The following is a 25658-nucleotide window of genomic DNA, read 5'->3' as shown; positions in this document are numbered from 1 at the left end:
CATCAAAGTATGAGCCATAACTTTCCATAAGTTAGCACAACAAACGGAGAAAAGAAGCTTTCAGCATCATTGACGTCATTTCATACTATATACTGGTGGGGGTTTACATCCGCTCTCCCCGGTCCGACTAACCAGTACACGTGTTTTCAAGATCAATTGTGGCACATGTTGCACGATACATAATGAGCCATGCATGTTATACTTTACTATACAAAATAAGACTACAGGATGCACATCCTTTTCTTACAAACATACCCCTATCATATCATTCTAAAATACAGAAATACCTGAATTCTTTCTATTTAAGATACAAAAGGGAGCCATTGCTATATGCAGAAATTCTTGCACAGCTAAATACCTTATCTTCCTTTCAATAACTAATCAGCACACGTACAACTTCAAGTAGAGGAAGTTATCAGTTTTTCAAGTTTTTCGATATGTTCAGTACTAGTGAGAAAGTACAGGGTTAGTATACAGTGTATAATAAATTGATCAAGCTGAATTTCAACGCACACAAGACTACCATGTCCAGTCAGAGCTTTGTAACCATCAATGATGCTTTGGACTTCTATCATACACTTATTTGCCTCTAATGAACGCAAGAGAACGGTGAGATCAGCTATCACTATTCTACAATGATTTATACAGGCGAATCCAACACTCACCAGCTGCTCTACCATAATCCTCTAGTACTTTTGCACCATCAACTAATTTCTGGACTACCCATAAACTTGGGTTTAAGGTATATGGGCCACTCAATCCACTGATGGTTCGTGAACAAGCCTGTCTCGGATGTGCGTTGTCACCAACCGTAGATGAGTTCGAGCCTTCGTCCGATAACTCTGTTGGCTCGTCATTTGTGCTAGTGATCTGGATAGTAACAGGCGAACTGAACAGTTGGGGTGGTGTAGGATGAGAAGTGGTAGATTGTGACGAGAGAGGCTGTATCTTTTGATAATAAGATGTCAAAGATCTGATTATATTAGAACATTCAAAGGCGATCCCTAAACCTATAGTTTGGTCAGGATCGGTGTACAAGGTGTGTAAATGCATTCTGGAGGTTTTGAGGCACAATGCCTAAAGGATGATATAAGTGTTGGCTCAAAGAACTCCATAAATAACTGATTGAACACTCACTATTATCGGGATATCAGGTTGCTTCCAAGTTGGACTATCCAGAAAGTTCAGTTTCCATTCCTCGGGTATATTGTTCTCCAACCATGTTGATGTCAGTATAATCTCCGAATAAGCTACTGGGTGGGTTTCTCGCAGTGTAGTGCTCGGTGTACAATGGAAATGGGTAAGAGATCTGTAGGAAGAGAGTGCGGCTTCCGGTGGCAATGAGCCCAGATCCATGGACCTGTGTATCAAATGCGTGGATGCTAAAAGATAACAACTGGGTGACCAATTGTCAGTTTAGATATATTTCAGAGTCGAAGATCGTATAGCTAACTCACTACAAGGACCTGAGATGCGCAGGGTTTTCATGATGGGGTCTGTCGTATAAGTCTCGTAATGTGACATCGGGGCCGGTTACCAAGACGTCCTGTAAGCCAACCCGAGTCAGTAAAAGCATAAGTTCAGCTGTTTTTGCGCAACTCACTCCCGAATAATCAGCTCTAGGCCTTGGTAAGGGTGTTATTATAGTTTCGTCCCTAATAGTCGAGGGCCAGCCATGGCTTAGACATCCACCTTTTTCATTACCCCAGGCTGACCAGCTAGGTTAAGGGTACAAATATCATCAGCTGAATGAAGTTTTATCGATAAGATTAGACATACAAAGCGTGAATTCTCTCTGCCACTTCCCATTGATTTGTGGGAGACTCTAAAATCCGATCTGGTTTTGAGGGTAATGACATATAGTCTTCTGATCGGTAGACAGACGAAGGGATCCGATGCAGCTCGCAAGCTATGCAGAGGCTACGTTGTTATATCAGCTTGAGTGCGTTACAAGTTTTGAATTGGTTTACTCACGAAACAGCTTTACAAGCAAATTGATGACCTTCCAAAGACCTAGCTTGGGTGAATAACCATTTGGAGAGATTCTTACTTGCATTGATAGCATCGATCAGCCGATCCCGATTGCGGATAGCTATTTCAATCTTTGAGACAGCAATTTTAAATAACGGCTGAGATAACCTTCGAATTGAGGGGATGTAAGATCCAGAAGATGCAATAGTGTACTATAAAAATCGTTAAAATTGATCACCAGCCCAGCAGAAAATCGTAATTATCCCACTTACCATTGAGAAAAGTAAACAAGGGTGTGGTTTCTCGTTTTCAGGTAATCCCATTTTTGTGCGGAATTCCTCTTGTGTGAATAACTCAGAACCACATTCGGATCTTGGTGGATCAGGGCTGAAGAACAAGTCAAGCCTACATAACATCAGATCAAAAAAGCTCACATCAGCGATCTACCAAAACTAGTTACACAATGTCAGGTAGACTCACAGGTAGTCTCTAGCTCCTTGACCTAAATCTTCCGCTCTCATTGACTTCTCCTCTTGTTCAACTTCCTTCTTCACTTGCATCACGCTCTGAATAACTTCTGAAGTGGTTACTGGACTGCCATGAGGCGGAAGTACGGTTCTCCAGCTGAGATTGTCTATTCGATCCATGTTATGACCGTTGATCAACATATCACCTTTGTTGAGACCGTTTAAGCTGTAACCATCCAAAAAAGGGGTAACGATTTGCGGTGTAGATAATCCATCTAAAGGAGTCTGAATGTTGAGCAAATTGAGATCTAGATTATCGAATCCAGCTACTGGAGGTGAATTGTTGAAAAAATTTGGTGGAGTAGAAGAAGCCGTTGAATCAAGTGATTGTGATCGGGAGGATGAAGCTGGTGTACTATTGGTGGATGCCATATTCAAGCCGTGATATCCATTGAGCGTTGGAGATCCTCTATCACCTAAAAATCCTATATCACTTGACGATCCTATCATAGTCCAAGGCAATGGGTTGATATGTTGATGACCACTAGGTATATCGTTATTTACCAAGGGAAATGTTTGGATAGTGGATGAAGCAGGCCAAGGCCAAGCCGAAGTTGGTAAGGCGCGTATGTTGACTAATTGTTCAGGATCGGTCTGTAACATTTGATCGACTGAATTCGGACTTGTGGTCTCGCCGTTCGCTGTCAGAGAGGTTCGACCAGCGACATGTTGTCCCAAGATGTCGTATCCAGCGAAATTCGGTATGCCATTATCTTGCCCGATAGTATTTGTAGCCATTGGAGTTGATGTCCCATCAGTCGAGCTGAAACTGAGCCGTCCATAACCTTTAGAAGCTCTACGTCTAACGGCTTCTTGGAAATCTTGCTCATCCATCTCGGCTGGACACGATAGTACATATCAGCATTACTCTGCGAAGATACACAATTTTCTGAATGCACTTACCAAGTTTTCTTTCCAGTTTTTCGACCCTCGAAGCTGGCCTGATAGCGTCATAGACGCAACGATCTTTACGTTTTGCGCATTGATCGCAAACAGGCTTTTGTGCGGAGCATTTCTGAACACATATGTCAGTTGAACCGGCAGTCCTACTTTTCGGCCGACATTGCTAGATGAACTCACGAGCTTTTTAGCTCGACACATGAGGCAGGCATCACCACGTCGCAAAGGCTGTCCAGGAGCTATGAAATGTAATACGGAATTAGAAAAGCGAATACCGTATGATTGAGGGCACTGAGTTATATTTACCTCTTGCTCGACCATGATGATGATGAATTCCAGTCTTCTCGTCCACGTCATGATCGTCATGGAATTTATGAGTTGTGCTAATCGGAGGCATTTTGTTATGTTTATTGTTGTGATTGCGTTGTGACTTGCGAAATTTTGTTGCAGGCGGGGTGTCGTCTTCGTGATGTCCTCTCGCACGTACTTGTGCTGCGATACATGCAGATGCGTTGAAGTGATGGATGTCGCGCACGACGAAAAGAATATAGATTCAAGAGTCGTTGCCATTAATCGAGGAATGTATGTGTTGGAACGTAAGCGCCGAGATAGTCGGAGTATTAACAAAGAGTGATCAAGATAAGATGGTTGAGTTTAAAATATCCGCCAATTAATGATAAGGGTTTTATGGTTATATCAAGCGAACAGTATATTATCGTATCGTGAGGGAGATATTGTATGAGTTGTCATTAGATGAGATGATTGTTGTTTGGAGTTGCAGTATCGTGCAATAAAGTTGGTTGGATAAGAAAGAAAAGGTGACTTTAGCTCTCTGTCCTATATAACTCCGACCGACGGTCACGTTCCCGAGTGAATGTCGACGGTTGGTAACCCTCTTATAGATCTACGCACGGGGCTCTTTCAGGTTCATTGCGGGAAGAAGGATACAGGAGAGAATACTCACTCATACTTGCTATTGTCAAAGCAGCGTTATATATGTCTCATCCGAAAAGAGAATAAACGAGATGTTCGAGGGATTCTCAAAGCGACGAGAATCAATTTCGAATGCGTTTAGGTATTAATTATAAGGGTGGGTGTCCCTATAAGAGGAATAATGTAGTTATAGAGGTACTGTATTGGTAAATGCTTGATAATCACCAGATCCAAAGGGACTCCAATCGCTTGTATAAGCTGATGAACCGGCCGGTGAAACTTCGCTTGCAGATTGATGACTGGAGCACTTGGACAGGAATTGTTGTGATGGTAATGATGATGCAGTGTATTCTAATACTTTTGATCGTCGTTTTTATTTGCTTTTTCAGGATATAGGTTATTAATGCGCTGTAATGAAATGCAACAATCTGTGTGGGTTGCTGTGAATGTGGTAGTTTTGATGCGATATATTCGGAACGAACCACAAGAAAGAAAGCTAAATCTGATTAAAGTGTCTTGCTTTTTATAGACTGTCCCTCCGTGTTCAAAGGTGAATTTGTGATCTATGTTTACGAGAACGGGGTTTTAAGCTTGATTGAGGGCGTAAAACTGAAACTAAGATAGATCTTCTTTTTTATAAGTTGTCGTGTATGTATAAAAAGCTTGGTGTATATGCACAGTGCGATCAATCCGTAGTTTATCGGAGTTGATTGTCCATATATATTCAGGAATGTATGTATGTTACCTGGTTGTACCTTTTGATGACCGTTTCCAGGGTTTATCGAATAGGTCTAAAATGAAAGGCTAGAAGAGCGGTGCTACTATTGCGGTGCTCGAAATCACACTTGTACACCAATGTTGAATCAGCTTTATGGACCTAGAATTGTCTTGAAGAGAAGTTGTGTGACAGGAGGATTTGCTGGTTTCGTGACAGTTACCAGGTAGAAGGATGATTTCGAGGTGTACTTGAAGCTTCGGTAAGCTCGCGAAATCCTTGTCAATCTACAAGGGTGTTATCGGTCTATGTTGGTGAAGTAATGGTTAGAAACTGGATAAAAAAGGCGCTTTCCACAAAGATGGAATATACAATAAGAAGCAGGAAATTTATGGAGCAGTGTGGTATTATATAGAAAGAGAAAGATACATGGAATGAAAAGGAGGACCGGAAGGATAATCCGATTTCATCAAACAATATTAATGTATTATAAATGAAAGTGGGGAGGTAGGATCCACATCAGCGAAGCAGGCATTATAAACAGTGATTTTAGATTATTGCAAAATGAAGGCCGATTCATGGTTCAACCCGAGCCGACTCCAACACAACAACCCTAAGATAATGTTACGAACACCCGTCCCATGCAATAAGGATAAAATGAAGAGGAATGATAAAAATAGGATTACAGGATTTTAAATAGTAAATAGCCTGAGAGCTATAACCATCTTTTACCCTTAAAGACTCGATCACATTGTTTTTTTTTTGAACTCCTATCAGCTTTAAGGCACAGACTTTTCTTCGATCACTTTATACCTGTACAGTAGTGTGAGAATGGAAAAAGAAGAAATACTTCCGAAGTACGAAAAACCAAAAAGCAGGAATTCGAAAAACAAAACCGCTTACCAATCTCGCTTCCTACTTCTGTATATCTGTTTTCGATACTGAATCACGTTTATGGCTTCTATTTCAAAATGTTTAACGATTACCTTGGATCCTTCAAAATTGATGAACAAGTTCCGGTATTTGTTCGATTCTTGATGTTTTCCGATGGAGATGGATTTGGAAAGAATGGATTCTCGGGATACCCGTTCTTTTGATGATGCTTCTTATATATATATTGTAATTTGGACTATTGATGTTATTAAGGATGTTTCATGTGGTTTTGTATATAGCTAGTGTGATACGATAAACGTTGTCCTAAATTGTATAGCAATTATGCTTGTTTATAATGGAGATTTTCTACTTTAACGGGCTAGAATTTACCGTTATCTTGTTCCTGGGAAATTCACCGGTTTTATTGGGAGAAGAGGATGCAGTAAAATGCGATGCAAGATAATGTAATAAAATAATAATAGTAGTTGATGATGCAGATGTTGGAACTATACGACATCGGTTTTCATCGATAAGAGACACAGCAATGTAGCTGATGAACTATAGCTAGTAGAGTTTTAAATCGAAGAAGCCATAAAATGCAGCTAGAAGGGAAAGTCTTAAATACAAGAAGCAAAAAAGTCGCAAAGAGAAGAAGAATGAAATGGGAATTCAAGCTACCCATACACCGTAAAACATTGATTTATAAGCTATATCGTCTTGCAAATGTATTCTTAACTTGATCAGTGAGTCAATTAAAAAGCATATGTAGGTGAAACACAGATTGACTCAACCACTATCAACCATAAATTGTCATTGTGAAGTACGATTTTTACTTCGGACACCGGATTTTTTTTTCTATATATGTTTTGTTCTTCCTCTCTTCTAGCTGCATCCATCGTATCATACATGGGCATCTTCCAGTATTCACGATAGGGGATCTGCGGTGTAAGACAGCATGTGTAACCATATCAGATCTCAAGTATGTACTCTCATCAATGATAAGCGAAAAATAAATGACAACACATGTTTTTCTTTTTTGTGTTATAGTTGATCTTCAGGTCCGATACAATTATATCATATACATCATACGATATTGAAGGTAGAAAAAATATCCCGAAACCTGCTGCATACTACGCGCAGGATGCCTACGGTTCTGCAAGATGTATGACACCTTGATAAGAGATACAGTAATTTGTATTTCCCATGTGCATGGATGAATCGAGCCATGATGACATATATGATGCGGAAGTAAAGTAGTAAAATAAGATCATATACATCCAGTGCCTATGCATAGAGATCCTACGTATGTGTCACCGCTATTTTTGGCAATAATTACACAGAAGTAGATGCGAGGATAGATAGAGGCCAGATATATGACCTCGCTTAATTGTCTGACTGGACTGGATGCTACTACACGTATGTAATCCGTTACTGACCGTATATGACAAGGTATGAAAATGTACTAAAACACTTTGCACAACGCTTTGTCACAAACCAGAATAGACGCTCAAAGAATTTGTCATTGTTTTGTTGATTGATAATCAGCAATCGCGAAATTCAAATCCTTGTGAACTGTTTTGATTCGGAAGTATTTTAGTTTGATTAATTTGACATTCTGATTGAGGTCCTGAATGATTATTGGTGTAACTGACTTGAAAACATACAAATTGTAAGCATGTGCAACCAACTTGACATCTCAAAAGCACCGTTAGTTAGCGGTACAATATGTACCTATTAAAAGAGAGGTACATGATTTGTCACATGACGTACTACAAGGTTGACAACTACCGCACAACTGTACCGAAATCTCTCATAATGGAACACATGAAATTAAATAATGAGAATATGATGCCAATACTAGAGTGTCCTCCTAATATAAAAAGCCACTTACAGTTATCGGTACTTGCGTTGGTGGTTGATTGCTGCTCGAAAGTTTCGGAGGCAAAATCATGACTACTGTAGGCTAGGTTGTACAACAGTAGAGTACAAAGTGACTTGCAAATGTGATCGAAATCAGTGAATCACCCTTTACGATTATAAAGATTGGAGAATATTCCTACAGAGTGAGATAAATCTCCGTGTTAAATCCGATATGTCGGATACGTTGATGAAACCGAAAATGAATTAAACAAAATCATAAAAAAAGAAAAAAAGAATAAACCAACAAGAGACTTGTCGAATTTACCGACTGTAACCTTCTTATGCAATAACGATATTTTGAGACCCTTTCCATCGATCTATTTTAGATCAAAACGGTCAAAACAATCTCGTTAGCAATCCGATCGAAGATCATCAGCCTAGTACATTCCATTCTGTGCAACGATTTCCTCTCCACTAGTTTACGTGCTGGCGGTGCTTTGTCATTAACTCGACCCCTTGTTAGTGCCGGAGATGTTCCTATCTTCATCATCATCTCGTAAGAAAAGCCAGTCGAGCTACAAGTGTAATCTCCGCTTTTTTTTTCTAGTCTATCCTGTATAAATATCCTGATTTCGAAATTGCCTTACCTTATCAGGTACCCTTCCCGACGGTCTTATCTGCCAACTCAGGAGCACCGTATAAGCGCTTCGGATCACTTTACATCTTCATTTAGGCGGACCACTACTCACTAATCTTAGTTCCACAAGTCAATCAGTGATCGGAAGTGAAACCTCATAGAAAGCACACGTTCACATTCGATTGTGCCGAGAAGCTGTTCGGCAGATGGTTACAAGATCTCTGCACATTCCTGCACCCTGCTCTTACCGATTGCTAAACTGCAACCATACCTTTACAAAGAAGTCAAATTGCCTCCGAACAAAACCAGATATCGTGTTTGTCAAAAGGTTGAAACCATGTAGCCCTCGATATCTTATATCGGATCGTACGAGTCAAATTTGGCTATGTATCCCAAAGTGCGGTGTACATTGGTATCGTTCAATCTATTGACATCCCGATACCGTGTCTTTAGGTTGTTGTGCAGCATGAAGGTCTTAGGTGTATCCCTGTCAGCCCTTTTTTTGCCGTTGACCGCACCTTTCTGGATACCAGCCAGACATAGGATGACTGTTGCATCATAAGTCAACTCCCCAATAAGCTGCCGAATATACGCCTATTCAAATTCATGAGGATAAACGAGGCTGATATTGCCTACATAAGGTTAGAATCGAGTAACACAACATCATAGACATGCATAGCACCAGAATGCCTAGATACACACAGAAGATAGAGTGAAAATGTATCTAATTGAGTACTAGTTTCAATTCAGCGAATCTACTCAGGGTACCATCTCTGTTCTTTACTCTGACTACATTTCTTCCTTCCCATCCTGCTCTTACCTCCTCTTGTGCATTTTTCAGAAGATCGATCCAACCTTTGAGAGTTACAGAAGCTAAAGCGAAACCTTTCCCTCGTGATAAAGAAAAATTACCAGTAGATGTATAACCTAACAGACTGTCATCTTTTGGTAAATGCTCGCCAAGCTAAAACGTCACATATCAGCCGCGAGCTTGTCAATGAAGTATCCGAGCGCCTACCTTGTGTAGATCACTCATTTCTCCTGATCCTGCTTTATCTCTTCTTTCATAAGCCTCAATCCATTTACATCTTTCTCCTCTTGGAAGCATATATATGATGGCCATATCTCCCGGTGAACCTCTCCCTAAGACATTCACTTCGACGTGGACCAATGCAGTAGCAAATGACTGTAAGCCTTTCTCGAATGCCACAGGTGCCATATTTCGTTGTTTCCGGAAAGCGTTGATCATCTTGAGGAGAGTGGATGCATCAAGCTTCGATGTTAGGTGAGAAGTAAAAGGGGAAGGTAAGAGCCATGGCTTGGTGGTGGGTGTCGGACTATTCAGTATAATTTCTTCCAATAATGAACCAGTCTGGTAACGAGAAGTTGATTCAGCTAAAATTCCACTAAAAAGCCGAACCATACCGCTCGGCTGTGACTCACCAGAAGCCTCTCCCAATTCGGTATCCATGGATCTCTTGTGCCCATAATACTGAATTCTGGTCTTCTGCCTGGTGGTTTCCTATCGTGAGTTTCTTTTTCTTTCTCTGCTTTCCGCTTTTCCCATTCTTGACCAGCTTTGCAAGTTTGACCGAAATGTTCTGGGAAGCAAGGTACACCTGCTTCTCTATGTTGCACAGCACGTTCTCTGATACCACCAAATAGTACGCCAGAATACACTAGGGAGGATAGAAGATATTGAGCCCATGTACCTGGTGGTAACAGTATAGTGAACCCGTAAAATCCCTCAGAGGGATCAGTTGAGGAAACGATAGATCGTTGATAAATGAGTATAGGTAATCGATCATCTGATGAAAGTGGTCGTAATTTAGTTCCGGGTAATCCAAGCTGTGGGACGAAAAACATATAAGCTTGGAAGAATAGTTATTCAAAAAACAGCTTACCTTATGACGTCTTGCATCTAGCTGATACTTTGTGTAAGCAGCTTTTGATAGACTTTCTCGAACATCACTATCCCAGAGTGAGCTTGCAGCTAGGTCTGAAGAAGGTTGCACTTGATCAGATTTAAGAATTTCTTCACCGATGGATTCGGACTTTTTGGACGTCAGACGAGATGGGGGAAAGCTATACTTTTTGATCAGCGAGTCATATAGAAGTAACTCGTCAAGTAGGCTGAACACACCTCAATCTAGGATCATGAACCTTCAACCCTATTAATATGCCTTCTGATAGATGCTCAGGATTATCTAAATCTCTTAGATCTTCAAAAAACTAATTAAGCTGTGAGCTTCAGGTCTGAAATGTTCATTGTCAACGAGCTCACCTTGTTCTTGATTGCCTTTTCGTGTCTACACAGTTTAAGCACTCTTCTTAACACCTTGCCTGATTTCGGTCCTATCAGATCTATTGAATTTATATCTCCTCGTAAATCACGTATCTGTAGATCATTGATTTTGGATGATCCATTCTGCTGAAGGTGTGATGTTGCTATTTTTATTGCATTCCAAGTCTCGTTGAATATAGAAGGATGCAATCGAAGCCAAACTTTCTGATGGATTTTGGTTTGATCATTTAGAGGTGTTTGCCAAATCACCTCTGCCTGACCTATCAGATTTGTAGGGAAAGAGTCGAAATGGTACAAGAGTATAGTAGCTACTCTAGAGCCATCTTCGTACCTGAGATCGACCATGCAATGTTAGCTTCGGTGTGAAGTGGATAAATCAACTACCTATCTCAAGAAAAAGCTCACTTTGATCCAGCGAATCTACCACCCGATAATCTACTTAATAAATCCATTATATTTTGTCTTTTACCTTGTAATTCTATAATACCATAATAACTAGTATCGAAACCTACTACTTTCCTCCTTGAAGCTCTATAAGCAGGTCTGAAAGATTTTAAGGTTGGTGTTAAAGGTATTCTATATCCCCATAAATTTGTCATATGATATCTTTTTGAATGCCATAAATGTGTGGGTAACCAAGTTTTATTCTTTTGTCTTAGTGCGAATTGTTCGGTTCTAGATAAATGATCTCTCAAAGTACCTTTCCGACGCAATCTTGCTATTTTAAGATGCTTTTTAGCTATATTATCACCCGAATCAATCTATATCAAGTAGTATCTATGTTGTTAGCTACTTTAGGAAGCCTCTTAATGTTGGCTACACTGCTAGCTTACCTCTGAAGCTGCTTTTGATCTTAATCTTTTAGGTACTCGCCTAGGATTATGACTTGCTGCTCTCCTTCTCAGATGTCGAGGAAGAGACTGAAATGCTCGAGTGCTGCCTTGAGCACTATGAGGCATGTGGTCAGCTTGTTTTCCAGAGGCGAGGCTAGAGACAGCTTACGCAGCAATTTTGATAGCGTTTTGAAATGCGTGTATCTCCAGCGCTCTTGTCTGTTGGTAAGGCCAATCAGCTACGACTGCTTGAACACCTGCCGGCTAATCACTCACTTCCGCAAATTTTTCAACCTGAATCATACCAGGTAATCGTTTTATGTCTGATCAAGATATCAGCTGTCACTTTGATCATGCGACCGAGTAAGATGACTCACCATCAATCATACCAGTCAAGCCATCACCCAAGATCTCCTTCTCCTTTCCTTTACCTTTCCTCTTTGCACCTTCATTCTTTCTCAACAAATCTACAGTTTTGTGTATAGGTTTAAGTGGTCTTCCTCCATTTGTACGCGAAGGTCCAGCTTGACCCGAAGATATTTTAGCCATTATTCCGACTCTCTACCGATATCCCACCCCCATTAGCCGACTCATATGAGTTGAAAGGTATCTGAAGTTGATGGATAGGATAGCAAGTCAGAAAGTATCAACCAAAAACACAGAAATAATGAAATAATTCTCGATAAATATATAAATATTACAGTAAATATAAATTGTCAGAGGTGAATGAGGGGTCTCCACAATAATACAAACACTGTATAAATGGGTAACGTAAATAAAATATTCATATTTCTTCGTTCTCGAGCTTCATCTCTGGACTTTTTCATTAACTATTGCAGTTATCGTTTGTTACCTTTCCATTTATCTTACATCTCTTCAAGATAGTATACCTGGAGGAATCAGAACAGGAGTCTATTATACAGAATCAATCAACAGAATCGATCAACTGAATTATTACACACAATATAATTATATCGATAAAAAATGGTTCGACCACCACTTTCAGTACGATTACTTCACACTTCCCTACCACATCGAAATCCAGCTGGGAATTCAGGTATATCAGCTAGGGAATCAATAGCATCTGCATTAGCTTCATCAACATCTATACCAGCTTCATCAGATTCATCTACAGCAGATGCAACTAGAAGAATGTTAGATTCTTTAACAAGTAAAGTTAAAACTGAAGCTGATGAAAAAAGAAGACCATTTAGAGCAAATTCCGTGAGTTTTGGAAATGTTTATCATTTGACGTGATAATTCAGAATATTATCATATAGCTAATATTCAATAATAATGCTAATTTTGCTCTTGATTGAAAGTACGTACCACCACATTCATTAACATCAGAATCATTATATCCAACATTTAAACCATATGCAAAATTACCATTATTAGGACCAAATAAAAAAATAGCATCAAAAATAGATCCTTTTTTTATAAGTAAAATAAATCCTTTAGAACATGATTTGAATCCTTTATTCGCGCTAAGTTTTGTAAATCCAATGGGTAAAATTAAATCAAGAGCTGAAACTGGTTTAACATGGAATTCACAGAAGAAAATAGGTAAATTAGTTAGAAGATCAAGATCAATGGGTTTAATTTCAAGATGGTCAAATCATCCTGTTCAAGGTGGTTTAGGTACTTCAGGTCATAGGTTTGGTGGTAGATAATTCTAACCAAACCAGATATACACATAATGTTAGATGCATCATATACAATAGCTGAATAATCATACATCGATGTAGCTCTTTATATTAAGAAAGCTTAATCACAGTGGAATGAAGATGGCAGTACTCGTACTGCAACTACTATTGCGTTTTCAAAGGGCACTTCGGGCATTGGAGAAGTCTATTTCAGATCTCGCGGATGATTATCCAGCATACGCACTTCATTATATTTTATTTACTGACTATCAAGATCAAGCTACGTTAGATTATAAACGTCTAATCTATACTATCTCCTTCTTACCTACTCCACCTAATTGATCACCAATATCACCACTCGAATTAGCAGCTTCACCTAAGACTTTAGTCTCGCCCCAACTAACAGACCTTTTCTTCTTTATCGTTGGTTTCTTAACTTCGGAATTATCATTTGTTCCTTTTATCCCACTCCCAGATGGGGTGTAATCTGATCCAGATAATTTTCCTGGAAATTCTGAAGTTGAAGTTAAATTTGACGTCGAGTTTGATTTACCTTGAATATTAGATTCTTCATCATTCTTGATTTGTTCTTCGGCATCATCACCTTCTGATAAATCACCGGATTCTTCTAATTTTCTAATTTCTTCATCTAAATCTAAATTGAATTGATCTTTTGATTTAATTTTATTTGGACCACCTTGACTAATCATTTCATATCCTTGACCATTAACGTTCTCTGCAGAATTCCAATTAATTTGATCAACATCTTTAAATCCTAAAGGCATAGTCAAGTAAAAAATTAAAACACTTAAACATGCACCAGCAGTAACATCAATCAAATAATGATGTGATAAATACATTGTTGCCCACCATAAAATTCCAACATATCCCCAATAGAATATTTTGAATTTTGGGAAAAAATGTGACAAAAATAGAGCTTCCATTACTGCGCAACCTGAATGTAATGATGGTATAGCACCAAAAACTAATGGAGCATTTCCAAATGTATTTGTATATCCTGATGAATGAAATACTCTGTCGATTCTCAATAACCCTCCAGGTGAACCTGGCATTGAATAATCTGCTGGTGTAAGACCATGAATGATTTCGTACCCTACGTCAGCAGATTTCAAGATCAGCGCGTCATCTTGTACCTCGGACGGCGTTCATGGTAGGAGTACAGTCGACGATCAAAGTACGATGGTACTTTTACTTACATGGAGCAGCAGCAGGAAAGACTAATTGAGTGAAAACACCTAATAAATTCATCCAACCAAAAGCTAAACCCCAATATTGAACTGCACCTCTTGGACCGAAAACCCATAAGATAGCAGCTACAACGAAAGGAGTGACGAAATGAAGTACTCCATAAGGTAGCCAAGCGATAACATCCAAAATTGGATTTGTATATCTAGTTTGTAAATCAGAAATATTTGCACCGTATAAAACTGATTCTAAAGCTGGTAAGAGAGCAACGTGGATGGTAGGTCTATTTGATGATTGAATGTATCTTGCAGAAAAAAAAGTTAATAACCAACAAAAAACTGGTGTAGCTGGCCAAACAAATTGACTTGTTATAGGTAATAATATTGCTATAGTATAAATTAAAGGTATACCTAATTTAATTAAAAATAATGGTATTATATATAATCCATGTATTGTCATTATACCCATAAATATTAATGGTAAAATATTTGTTAAAGTAAATTTATGTTTTGATAATTTATGTAATGTTTTTTTAGGATCTGTAGATAAATCTAATCTTTGTAATGATGATATTAAAGCTAACCATATTGGTGTTATAAATGATGCTGGTTGAGCTGAATTTGGTATTGATCCAGATACGGGTACTGATAATTTAATGAAACGAAGTATAGGTGCAAAGATCATTCGCGGTATTGATGAAGAAGGCATTGTTGAGGTGGAAGGCAACTTCTCAGGTAATTGATTGATGTCGTGACAACTGGACTCTCTAGGACATCAAGATGTAAGGTGATGAAGTGACGAAGGGAGTAATAGTAAGCCAGTCGTGCAGGTAATATCGTTCACTACTGTTTCCAGCGATAAAACCGATAGCCTTATCTTGATAGCTGTCGAGAAGTGTACAAGAGGTAATTCGTGGTTATATCAATTATGCTATGTTATGCAAATAAGAAAATATAGAGCTCGACTGTTGATATGAGGTTTCTTAACTTTTGGTGTTTTGCTCTTTACACCTTTAAACGAGGTGGAAACGCGTTGATTCCATTACGTAAAGACATGGTTGAAGGAATTTTGGTGGCAATCAATCTATTTTATAAGTGGTGCGCAAACTGATTCTCAATGACTGTTATCCGCTTTAGGACGAAGCGTAAGGCCATACAGAAAGGGAATAATGGATATATGGGAGGATTGTACAGAAAAAGAAGGCTATGCGGTAAAAAATACTCCTCTACCCGCCAAATAACGATATTCAATGATGCTTATTCAACTCAAGAGGGCCATTATTTGGGTCATGACACCATCTCATTCCTTGGCATACAACGTTGTGCTATCTTATCATGCTCCGGATGCATCCTGAAAGTCGTCTTCTCAGGATGTAACCTTTCGACTGGCAAATGGAAGCTGAGAAGACAAGTCTGAAAGGCTTCGCTAAATTTACCACAAAGGATAGACCGAGCGGTAAAGTAGGGAAATCCTTTCTGAATGTAGTTTTAGTCTTCTCGTATAGTTAGATAACGGGTAATAGCAGTAAAGTGAGTTATACACCAAAAAACCTCACCTGTCCTGTATTATACCTATATATAAGTGGATCACATATGTATTTTGTTGATCAAACTGTATCTCGTTTCAAGTTTCTTTTCTCTTTCGCCTGCTTATATTGACAGACAATCTGTTGACATCTTCTAGTCTATTCGTGATATCTTTCCGATTCCTCGCTCAAACCGGTCTGACGCTATATCCATCGTAACTTCATTAAAACTTGCATTGACTCAACTGCATCGTCCTCTTGAAATAAATTCATTCCACTTTGAATGAACAGTATACCAACGGTGAGTGTTCTGCTTTTATTTCCAAGTTGAGCTATCTGTGCCTCTAACCTCATACCTATTTAGCTCATTTGACTTCTTACACAGGGAACCGACTTGAATACTTATAACAAGATATCTCTCTTAGCACAATGGCTGAATCACATATAACATTCCAGCAATTCTGTCGTAATTCAAATTGCACCAGTTCAGGTGGTGGTGACACCACTGAAATCAACTTGACTTTTCCAACATCTACATTGATCACTCATTCTAATGAATCGTCTAACTCAGCATCGGAAAAAGGTAGAATATATAGTACTTTTCAATATTATCCTGAATCTCAAAGATTGATAAGAATGAGTATAACTACTTTACCTAAATCATTCACTGCACAACCAGTACCTGCCAAACAAAATGAATCTAATTTAGATGAAGATCCACTTGGTGAAATAGCTTTAAAGAAGAGAAAAGCCAATTGTTTAAATATGAAATAGAATAATTCCTTAAAAACTAATAAGTCGGAATTATTGAATCAAATTTCGATAAATATGAGTACAAAAACACTTGAAGAAATGGAGAGAAATCATTTTGATGATATTTTACATTCTATCGATAATCACATAAAGAATCGTGATATACCCCTTACCACACAATTTGAATTAATACAAGTGAATCTCATCGAATGGGAACAAGTAGCCAAACGAGAATTTTCATCCAACCTTAGTAAATTTTTACAATATTATGTTGAGAACGATCAAGATATATCTACTAAAAGTGAAGATAACGATGAAGAGCATGAGAATGTGGTTGATGAGATATGTCATCAATTTGACGAATTATTCCAACAACAAGCTGATAATGATTCAGAAACCAGAATTTCAAACATTCAGTCTTGGTTATCACAAATTCCTTCTTCTTCCTCTTCAAGTTTAAATCAACAACAACAAGAAGAAGGTTCAGCAAGTGAAGCTGCTCCAAAAAGGGGTAAAGGTAAATTATCAAGATTTTCAAGGAATCTTAAATCCCTTTTTTCCACTTCTCCTGAAGGACAAGGGTCAAACTCTAACAGGAAGAAAAGATTCAGACAGGTGGAGTTAGTTCCTGATCCAGATGAATTATTCTAGGGAATATTGTTTAATCTATGTATTTTTGAGTTGCTGCATAATCTGTGCCACAATGGTAGATATATATACTCGATGATGAGCAGCTATCGCCTATTTTACCCTATGCATATACAGTAATATCACCTTCATCAGTTTTTATACCTTTGAATGCACAGATATAGGAGTGGACAATCAGTGGTACCTAAGAGCCTTGCATTGCTGTGTAGTTGTAAAGCTTACAACCAACATATCTTGAATTCTTTTGCCGCTGAAATATTTCGCTCTTCGTGTATCACTCAAACTTATGACGTTCAGCCATGCGCACTTTACAGTATACATAGGTGTATGTATGGAAGAACGATTGCCGGTGATACACAGCGATATACTATAGGAAATATGAATGATCCTTTCAACCGTATCATCCTTCCCTTCTCAATTTAAGAAGACATACTATATCCTTATCCTACTCAATACCCGATAAGAACTATAGCTCGAAGAAAGTTCAATAAAGGATATCTGGAAGTTATGCCTTCTAATCCGATTCAATATGGAACAAAACACAGTAGTGAATGGTTACAAAGCCAAGTCCTTCACCAAAGTTGCCGGTCAAATAATATGAAATGAGCTACAGTGTTCAAGGTAACTAGATACTGAATATAAAGCGTAACTATATCTCATGTACTAAAGAGGTTTTTCCCCCCTTTCTCAGTTGTGTTCCCTAACCCGAAATACCTCTTCTTTCAGCAACTTATCGTTTCGACATTGAAGAACGATGATTCAACCTACTTCGCAAAAAACTTATCAACACTTCTTTGTGAATCCCAATCCTAATCCCTGTACCGATACCGACCCGAATAATCCTATATCTAATCGATTTTCAGAGTTTGGTATTAGTGGTAATATCCATTCTTTGATAACCGTACCTGCAACTTCAAATCCAGCTTCATCATATGGGGGAAATAAACCTAGATATAGAATTTACAGTACCGCTCAATACTTTCCTGATGAAAGACGATTAGAAAGACAAACTGTAACTGGTCAAATTACCCAAAATAACCACAGTAATATTACTCTACTTTCAGAGAAGAATAATAATGAGATTAATAAGGTGAATGAGTTAGATAGAAAATTAAGAAGATGTCTTACGTATACAAATTCATGGTTTGATCATCTAACTGGATCTCAATCCCTAGAAGAATATTTTGAAGTGGAAAAGACCATCTTCGATAACTTGATGAAAGGCGATAGTAGTAGAACTTTGATTAACGACAATGCTGATTTGGAAGTCGAGTTACTACAATTAGGTCCTATAGAATGGGAGAGAGTCACAGGTCAAGAATTCAAGAGGCAAGCTTTCGATCAAACTGATCTAATCTCATCATCATCACCGTCACCAGTTGGCGACCTCGATTCCCAATACGAGTCAAATTACGAGGATTATGGATCAGAAGGTACGATTAGTTCATCAGATTTGACTGAACTAATCTCAAGAGCGTCATCTATATTTTATGATAATCGACATAATAGAAGTTCAAATCTGAATCACCCTTATCGATCCCAAATCGATGAAAAACCCTCGCGCAGATTCTCCAGGGTTGGCAAATCGATCGGTAAAATCTGGAAATATCATTTGAGTTGTTGTAATGCCGATGATTTGAGAACCGAAGAAGGCAATTATCGTATGGTCCCTAATCATTCTGATATATTTGAGTGATCGTCTGGCAGTCAATTAGTGGATATTCTTGATACGTTGTCAATCAGGCGAGTGTCGTTATTTTGTTAACATGTAAATGCTTTTCATCTTATTACCAAGTTACAAATTATACTTATTATAGTTCATGTTATCTAATCTTCGATTTCATTGGACTGTCTAATGCTCGAAACCATCACGAAAACCACCTGTTGCCCAAAGACAATCACTTAAGCAGCCATTGTACCGCTTAAAGCCCTATCTAAATTGAACGCAGCTGAGATGAGGGTAACATGTGAGAATGCTTGTGGAGTGTTCTGAAAATTCGAGTATTCAATCAGTTACCGTTCCTTTCCAATTGATATCCGTTGATGACACTTACACCTAATCCTTCACCACCAGGACTAATCTCCTCAGAATACAGTTCAACATGATTACCATATCCGAGGAAGTCCATAAACATGTTAACGCTATAATTACGAAAGCGCCCAAAGTTAAGTTAGCTATAAACATACGGACGATGAACTATTTACTCACGCTTTCTCCAAATAAGGTTTATTGTAAACACCTGCTCTAGTTAAAGCTTCTACACACCACAGAGTGCATAATGAGAAAGCACCTTCTTCACCTCCCACACCATCATCTGATAATGCGGCATTATATCGATAAACTGAGTTGTTTGCTGTTAAACCTCCTTTTTCGGGACTGCAATCATGGTCATGTAAGCGATTTCATCCTTTCGCTTTAATGGGAAATCCGATTGTGAACGGAAGGAATGTTTTTTAAAAAACTGATTTCGCTACTTACGTTTTCAAGATATGTTCGAGGGTACTGGTGAATCTGGGATCGGCAGCAGACATGAAGAACACCTATATGATTGTTAAATAAGCTGTTGTTCCTGACGTATGGAAGGTCTGTATATCGTCAGGATTGCAAAGGTGCACTCACAAGAGGCATAATCACTAATTGCAGATATCATCAGTCAGTTCCAGCCCATACCCTTAAATCAGCCAGACATGGTAGAGAGTTCAACTTACAAACAGCAGAATCCAAAGATTCTTTGTCTTCGTAACTTTGACTGAAGAAGCCTTTCTCATTGCTAATAACAAGAGAAGTTAGCTTAAACATCATAATCGCTTCCCATTTTTCGTTACACTCACTTCCATCCTTTAGTTTGAACTTCCTCGTAAATCTTGTCTCTAGCTTCAATCCATTTATATCTGTTTGGACATGGTAAACATCGTTTATCCGCTAATCTTAATCCTCGATCAATGGCAACCCTATTGTTAAGTGATCAGCAAGCTGCGTGTGCTATGGATTTGTAGTGAATCATCTTACCATAACATGACTTTGGAGTAAAGGAAATTCTTCTTCTTTCCTCTTACCTCCCTGGAGCATAGAGATATATCAGCCGAACTGTATCTTGTGATGAATTATCATTAATTTACGTAGATGTACTTACCAGATGGACAGATCAGGTTCATCAACTTGCGTACAAACGTAATCCACTACTTGACGAATTGAGACCCAAGATTCCCAACTCTATCATCAGACACAAGATATAAGTCAGGACTCTCAAGTGTACACGGCAGAGGGTTCGATTGACTTACCAATGGTTTACTGTATTTCTGTGCAAGATAGATACAATCTAACAATTCACCGTAGATATCCTATATTGACACAAATCGCAAAGATCGGAAAGTTAGTCTTAAAAGTCTAAAATCATGAACTTGGGCACGTACCAATTGCAAGTGATCAGCCGCACCATTACCTATTCTGACTGGCTTGGATCCTCTGTGACCTTCTAGATGATCCAACTCAAGCTCCTCGAGGTCCTAAAATGGTGATCAGTATATACAGCTGACGCCAAAGACGAATGATGCTTACTTTGCCACCGTGGATGGTGTAGACACTGCTCGAGCACGTTAGTAAATCCAGTACCGTCTTGGTCAACGGACTCACATTTGCAAAGATCCATCAGAATTTCGATCTCTCAACCTAGCTAAAATAAATTCGACATATGCGTTTGCTCTGCGAAGTCGTACCCATGCCCAATGATCAGCTTCAACTGCGGTGATAATCTTGGACAATAAGGGCAACTTGACCTACTCTTCCGTGAAACCTAATCTGATCAAAGCGTATAAGGTAAATGAGGTATCTCGAACCCAAGTGAATCGGTAATCCCTATATGGTTGAATGAATTAAAATACGTTATAGTCATTCGGCCTTCAGTCGTCATCGTCAGCTTACCAGTTTCTTTGACCACCTAAGAACTCAGGTAATGAGAATGTTGGAGCAGCCACAATAGCTCCTGTCTCTTCGAAGACCAACATTTTTCTGTTTCCGTTATTGTGCTCAGCTACATTATCAGTCGATACAACGTCGAAAGGGAACTTACAGAACCAGAGCCGATCTATGTACAGCTTCTCTCCATCTACCTTTATATTTACTTCTATTAATCCATCCTTGCCAATATGCTTGAGTATCTCTCATTAAAGCTTGTAATAGAGCCTGAAAGACAACGAAGTTTACATTAGTAATAAGGCATTATCATATTGGTGTTATAATCTGTCTTGAATAACAGCCTGAATTTGGTGAATTAAGAATGACTTACATGAGTCAACATGGGATTTTCTTTTGGTCTTAATTTAGATGCAGCTTGTAACATAGTTTCTAAAGGTAAACCAACTGATTGAGCTCTTTGTGGATTTGGATTTGCTATTCTTTCATGTTCAGCATTTGAATAACTAAAATCACCACATTCTCTTAAAACAAAATAAACACATTGACCTTCTTCTAATTCGAAATCCGATGTTATAGATGGACCTAACAAGTCTCTATTTTTCAATTCCTCAACCTTTAATGAAATTTTTGGATCTGATACACATTGATCAGTTGAATTTGTTAAATATCTTAAATCTAATGTTAATGAAGGTGATTTAAATAATCCTTTATATATATGATCTGTTTCTGACGTTACTGAATCGTCATCTACAAGCTGTATTACAAGCATGGAAGTAAGCTCATACGTCGTCAACACCACCAAAGATAGGTGGAATCCCAGGATTTTTACCCACCTCTGTAGTATGTTTATCTCTACAATAATTAAAAGCAGGAGCACATTCCATTCTAAAAGGTACTTTACCTCGTATACTTTCAACTTTTCTAATTAGCCAAGGTAAAAAAGCTCTACTTTGTGAACCTGTTCTATTTGCTCCTTTGGGTACAAGTAAATCTGTCATGACACCTACACCTTCTTCTGAAAGGAATTTAGTTACTAAAACATTTGAATTTGGTGCGTATGATTGTTTTCTACATATGAGTACATGTCTTTAGTTTCACTCTTCGTTGCGCATCTATGTAATTATATAAGAGGGAACTTACGGTTTGAACGCCCATGTACTGATTAGCCAGAAATGATATTAGTCTAAACTTTTACCACTTTGATCCTTGAGTTACTTACGGAGTAATGGAGAAATGACCACCTTTATTGGCATCTACCAATCTTGCGAAAACACTGTATAAACGACAAATATCAGCTCAAGACTTTTTGTTCCCTTGATTATTCGAGTGATTGAGGGGTGACTAACCTAGGTGAATCAAAGTATGGTATACACATAGATTCAATTGAACCATCAAGACTGACCAAAGCAGCGGTCTAGGAGAATTGATCATAGATTAGTTTTGATGTATATCTCTCAGGTATTCTATACCCTCACTTACTCGTAAGTTACCAATCAAAGCATGGTCCTACAAAACATCTCATCTATCAATGCCAATTCCCGGAATGCATATTTCGTATTTGTCGTTTGTGATGCACTCACTTGAATACCTCGAATGGGTGCACCAGTTTTATCACAATCTTCTTTTGGATGATCCATAGCTTCGTATTGTTGTGATTCACTTTGCTTCTCTGAAGTTGAGTTTGATGATGAGGGAGGCATGATGAACAGAAAAGAGAAGCGAAAAAAAAGTCTTTCCTACTTTTAAAAGAGTGAGATTCAGTGATTCAGTTATGTGTGCGATGATGACGGTATGTCCGAGTTTTGACTTTATGTACGGTGTTTGTGCAAATAAATGTAATGTTATGTTCAAGACTGTCAGGAGTTTATGGAATTATTTTATATCTTTACGGCAGTCAATCTGTTTTATATCGTAACCAGAGACCTTTTCTAGGTCTGATCACAATCACTCGAGTATGATCGTAGTCGCATGCATTAGCTACAAGAGTACCAAGTATCGATTGGACAACTAGTAGTAGTATGTATTGACGAGGTACTCGTATTCCCATCTAGCATCTAGCCTTGTTGAACCGAAAGAGGAAAGGTAACACTGACGTCAGTTCGGGTGATTCCATAACTTACTTCGGTTAAACCTGAACACCTAAACACCTAAACACCTAAACTGATAAACTGATATATATACCCCTACTCCGGAACCAAAAGTGCACTTAACAATAACCAGTCAAATATCACGTGATTAGTTGAGTTCTCGGTGAATGTATGTAGCTATATAGCGTAGATATATAGAGTGATGATCAGGTTGTTCCTGGCTGAGATTGTGGTTTGTTGTCCGTTGCTTCTTTGTCCATTATTTTAGAGGAAAATAAAGGTAGATTATCAGAAATGTATACGACTATAGCTAATCTAGATCAGAGGCGATATTCTGGTTCTAGTCCAACTGTGACGATGCCTAATGATCCCAGAAGACAGTTGACTGTACCTATACAACCTACATATAGATCAACTTCACCTTCACCTCAATCAGCTCCACCTGTATCTTCAAACAATCATCGTCGAAGTCGTTCATCTATAGATGATAATACAACTTCTTCGACTTTTCAACCTAAATTTATACCTCCTACGAGGAAGAAAAGTTTACCCATAGCTTCAAGAAGTACACAGTAAGCTTTGAGCCAGCCTTTTGACTTATACTATGTAGCAATTGTAGATCATACTGACTGTAAGACTGCACGCATCATAGTCCCCTTCAGCTGGAGATCGATAGGTTGACAGCTATTTGTGAAGAACATGAAAGAGCGATAAGATCTAGCTTGGTGGGTCAACTTTATACACCATCCTAGTATCTATATGATAGCTCATACTCATCAGCAATCTATATCTTTAGTCTACGATCAAACATCATGTAATGACGAATATGCCTGATGTATTTGAGAAGGTTAATAATATCGATATTGATGCGGAGGTGAGTGGGTCGTTGCCAGAAATCTTACATAGTCTATCAAAAATATATCAATCTGATCATTGTTATTCACCAGGCAATAACAGCAAATATACAAAAAACGCTATCAACATATATACCACCTTTTCAATCTAATTTAAATAGAATCAAATCTGATAGATCTCATGACGTAGAAATAATGAAACAACGTACAACACCTTGGAAAGATATTGTATTGGAATTCAAATCTTCTTTAATAGATGCATCATCATCATCTACATCAACAAAATCAACGAAACATTTGGATAAAGCAGGAAAATTGATAGGAATACCAGGAATTAATGATAATGAAGATGAAAGTGAAAGTGCTGCTTTAACAAGAATATCCATGTGGGTTGAAGAATTGGTAAGTATCATCTTTGTTTTTTCCTGTTATACTAATTTGATACGATTACTGTGTCAGACATTCCTTTTTCTTTAGACAATTACTGACAGCTCAATTTCATACTATACAGGATATGTACCTTTCTTCTGAGATTGTGAGAGTCAAAGAGAGAATAAATAGTAAAACCAGTAAAAGACAACGCTTGATACGTCTGATAACGTGTAAGTTATAAAATATCATATATCCCATAAATAATATACCATTTATCATTTCGCATAGCTGACTGATTGAATTACTTTCAGTCCTACTTTATGCTGCAGTATTTCTGATCATCCTGTTATTTGTGGGGTTACTTGTGCATCAATCATACGAGCGGTTTGGAAATTCCGCTAAAAACCCAACATCATCTTATTTTTACTTTATCCATTTTGGTAAACCAACGAAAACCCCGATATAATGTACGCGCTCAGAATTAGGAATTACAGAATGTACTTTCATGTCACTGCGTTCCGTATAAACAGTCTCCTTTCCCTCAGACAAATACCTACACCCATTATCATAGTCCATACGGCCGAGTCCCGCATATCCGGGCTGCACAATTTCCAGTCAAGGGTTGATGGTCAATGCATATTTATATCGTTTCATGTTGTACTTGGCAGACTCAACATTCTAGAAAGCATAATAGTCGACCGAGATCATGATGCCAAGAAGTCTACCTCAAGTCCTTTCGTATTCTCAAGAACAGTACAAGAAGACCATCTATCTACAGCGAACATTCGGCGGAGATAACCATATGCATGATCAAAAACGGCCAAGACCGAACAAATGATGCTGCAAAAAGCTTAAAGGGTTCAATTTTACTATAACCGGCTGTCAAGTAAAAGCGGGGAGAGGAGAGAGGAACGCGCGGTAAATGTACGGTGGTATACCTCGTCATCATACCAATGAAGAGGTTTTATGTTGTCTCGGTCTACTACATACATGCATGTATACCAGCTTGGCTGTAAATCATCCCATGCATTATCACTATCATGCGTTCAGTGGTATGGTCTACATGCATGATGCGATACCGATAGCTGTTTAATTTA

General features: G+C 38.4%; 9 protein-coding genes across 9 annotated transcripts; 5 read left to right on the top strand and 4 right to left on the bottom strand.

The window, feature by feature from the left end:
• Positions 1–398: 398 nt before the first annotated feature.
• Positions 399–3795, bottom strand: L201_003969 (uncharacterized protein; the record flags this gene model as incomplete). The annotated part of the gene is made up of 13 exons (XM_066219717.1): positions 399–447; positions 514–589; positions 666–1077; positions 1138–1396; positions 1458–1546; positions 1604–1718; positions 1780–1920; positions 1975–2183; positions 2244–2376; positions 2452–3337; positions 3402–3513; positions 3579–3637; positions 3705–3795. The coding sequence occupies 13 exons, from the start codon at positions 3793–3795 to the stop codon at positions 399–401; spliced, it is 2631 nt and encodes an 876-aa protein (XP_066075814.1).
• A 5345-nt stretch (positions 3796–9140) lies between these two features.
• Positions 9141–12103, bottom strand: L201_003968 (uncharacterized protein; the record flags this gene model as incomplete). Its single annotated transcript, XM_066219716.1, has 11 exons — positions 9141–9380; positions 9435–9788; positions 9860–10264; positions 10321–10501; positions 10560–10648; positions 10701–11052; positions 11127–11482; positions 11555–11669; positions 11724–11773; positions 11831–11877; positions 11932–12103. 11 exons carry the CDS (start codon positions 12101–12103, stop codon positions 9141–9143), a joined length of 2361 nt encoding a protein of 786 aa, XP_066075813.1.
• A 435-nt stretch (positions 12104–12538) lies between these two features.
• L201_003967 (ribosomal protein S18) lies at positions 12539–13227 on the top strand (the record flags this gene model as incomplete). The annotated part of the gene is made up of 2 exons (XM_066219715.1): positions 12539–12778; positions 12877–13227. The coding sequence occupies 2 exons, from the start codon at positions 12539–12541 to the stop codon at positions 13225–13227; spliced, it is 591 nt and encodes a 196-aa protein (XP_066075812.1).
• Positions 13228–13505: 278 nt separating this feature from the next.
• L201_003966 (uncharacterized protein) lies at positions 13506–15114 on the bottom strand (the record flags this gene model as incomplete). The annotated part of the gene is made up of 2 exons (XM_066219714.1): positions 13506–14314; positions 14418–15114. The coding sequence occupies 2 exons, from the start codon at positions 15112–15114 to the stop codon at positions 13506–13508; spliced, it is 1506 nt and encodes a 501-aa protein (XP_066075811.1).
• Positions 15115–16360: 1246 nt separating this feature from the next.
• L201_003965 (uncharacterized protein) lies at positions 16361–16705 on the top strand (the record flags this gene model as incomplete). The annotated part of the gene is made up of 1 exon (XM_066219713.1): positions 16361–16705. The coding sequence occupies one exon, from the start codon at positions 16361–16363 to the stop codon at positions 16703–16705; it is 345 nt and encodes a 114-aa protein (XP_066075810.1).
• Positions 16706–16759: 54 nt separating this feature from the next.
• L201_003964 (uncharacterized protein) lies at positions 16760–17335 on the top strand (the record flags this gene model as incomplete). Its single annotated transcript, XM_066219712.1, has 1 exon — positions 16760–17335. The coding sequence occupies one exon, from the start codon at positions 16760–16762 to the stop codon at positions 17333–17335; it is 576 nt and encodes a 191-aa protein (XP_066075809.1).
• Positions 17336–18086: 751 nt separating this feature from the next.
• Positions 18087–19028, top strand: L201_003963 (uncharacterized protein; the record flags this gene model as incomplete). Its single annotated transcript, XM_066219711.1, has 1 exon — positions 18087–19028. The coding sequence occupies one exon, from the start codon at positions 18087–18089 to the stop codon at positions 19026–19028; it is 942 nt and encodes a 313-aa protein (XP_066075808.1).
• Positions 19029–19234: 206 nt separating this feature from the next.
• On the bottom strand, positions 19235–22948 carry L201_003962 (uncharacterized protein; the record flags this gene model as incomplete). The annotated part of the gene is made up of 23 exons (XM_066219710.1): positions 19235–19321; positions 19387–19474; positions 19542–19709; positions 19812–19873; positions 19953–19966; positions 20042–20103; positions 20165–20284; positions 20343–20393; positions 20467–20546; positions 20615–20674; positions 20747–20839; positions 20892–20916; positions 20967–21035; positions 21114–21188; positions 21255–21341; positions 21403–21515; positions 21619–22002; positions 22082–22316; positions 22389–22406; positions 22468–22521; positions 22595–22662; positions 22728–22754; positions 22829–22948. The coding sequence occupies 23 exons, from the start codon at positions 22946–22948 to the stop codon at positions 19235–19237; spliced, it is 2160 nt and encodes a 719-aa protein (XP_066075807.1).
• A 744-nt stretch (positions 22949–23692) lies between these two features.
• On the top strand, positions 23693–24802 carry L201_003961 (uncharacterized protein; the record flags this gene model as incomplete). Its single annotated transcript, XM_066219709.1, has 5 exons — positions 23693–23907; positions 23988–24060; positions 24132–24209; positions 24283–24591; positions 24701–24802. The coding sequence occupies 5 exons, from the start codon at positions 23693–23695 to the stop codon at positions 24800–24802; spliced, it is 777 nt and encodes a 258-aa protein (XP_066075806.1).
• Positions 24803–25658: the final 856 nt, after the last annotated feature.

This window comes from Kwoniella dendrophila, chromosome 5 (genome assembly GCF_036810415.1).
Source record: "Kwoniella dendrophila CBS 6074 chromosome 5, complete sequence".
NCBI lineage: Eukaryota > Fungi > Basidiomycota > Tremellomycetes > Tremellales > Cryptococcaceae > Kwoniella > Kwoniella dendrophila.
This window is presented reverse-complemented; position numbering and strand designations above follow the sequence as displayed.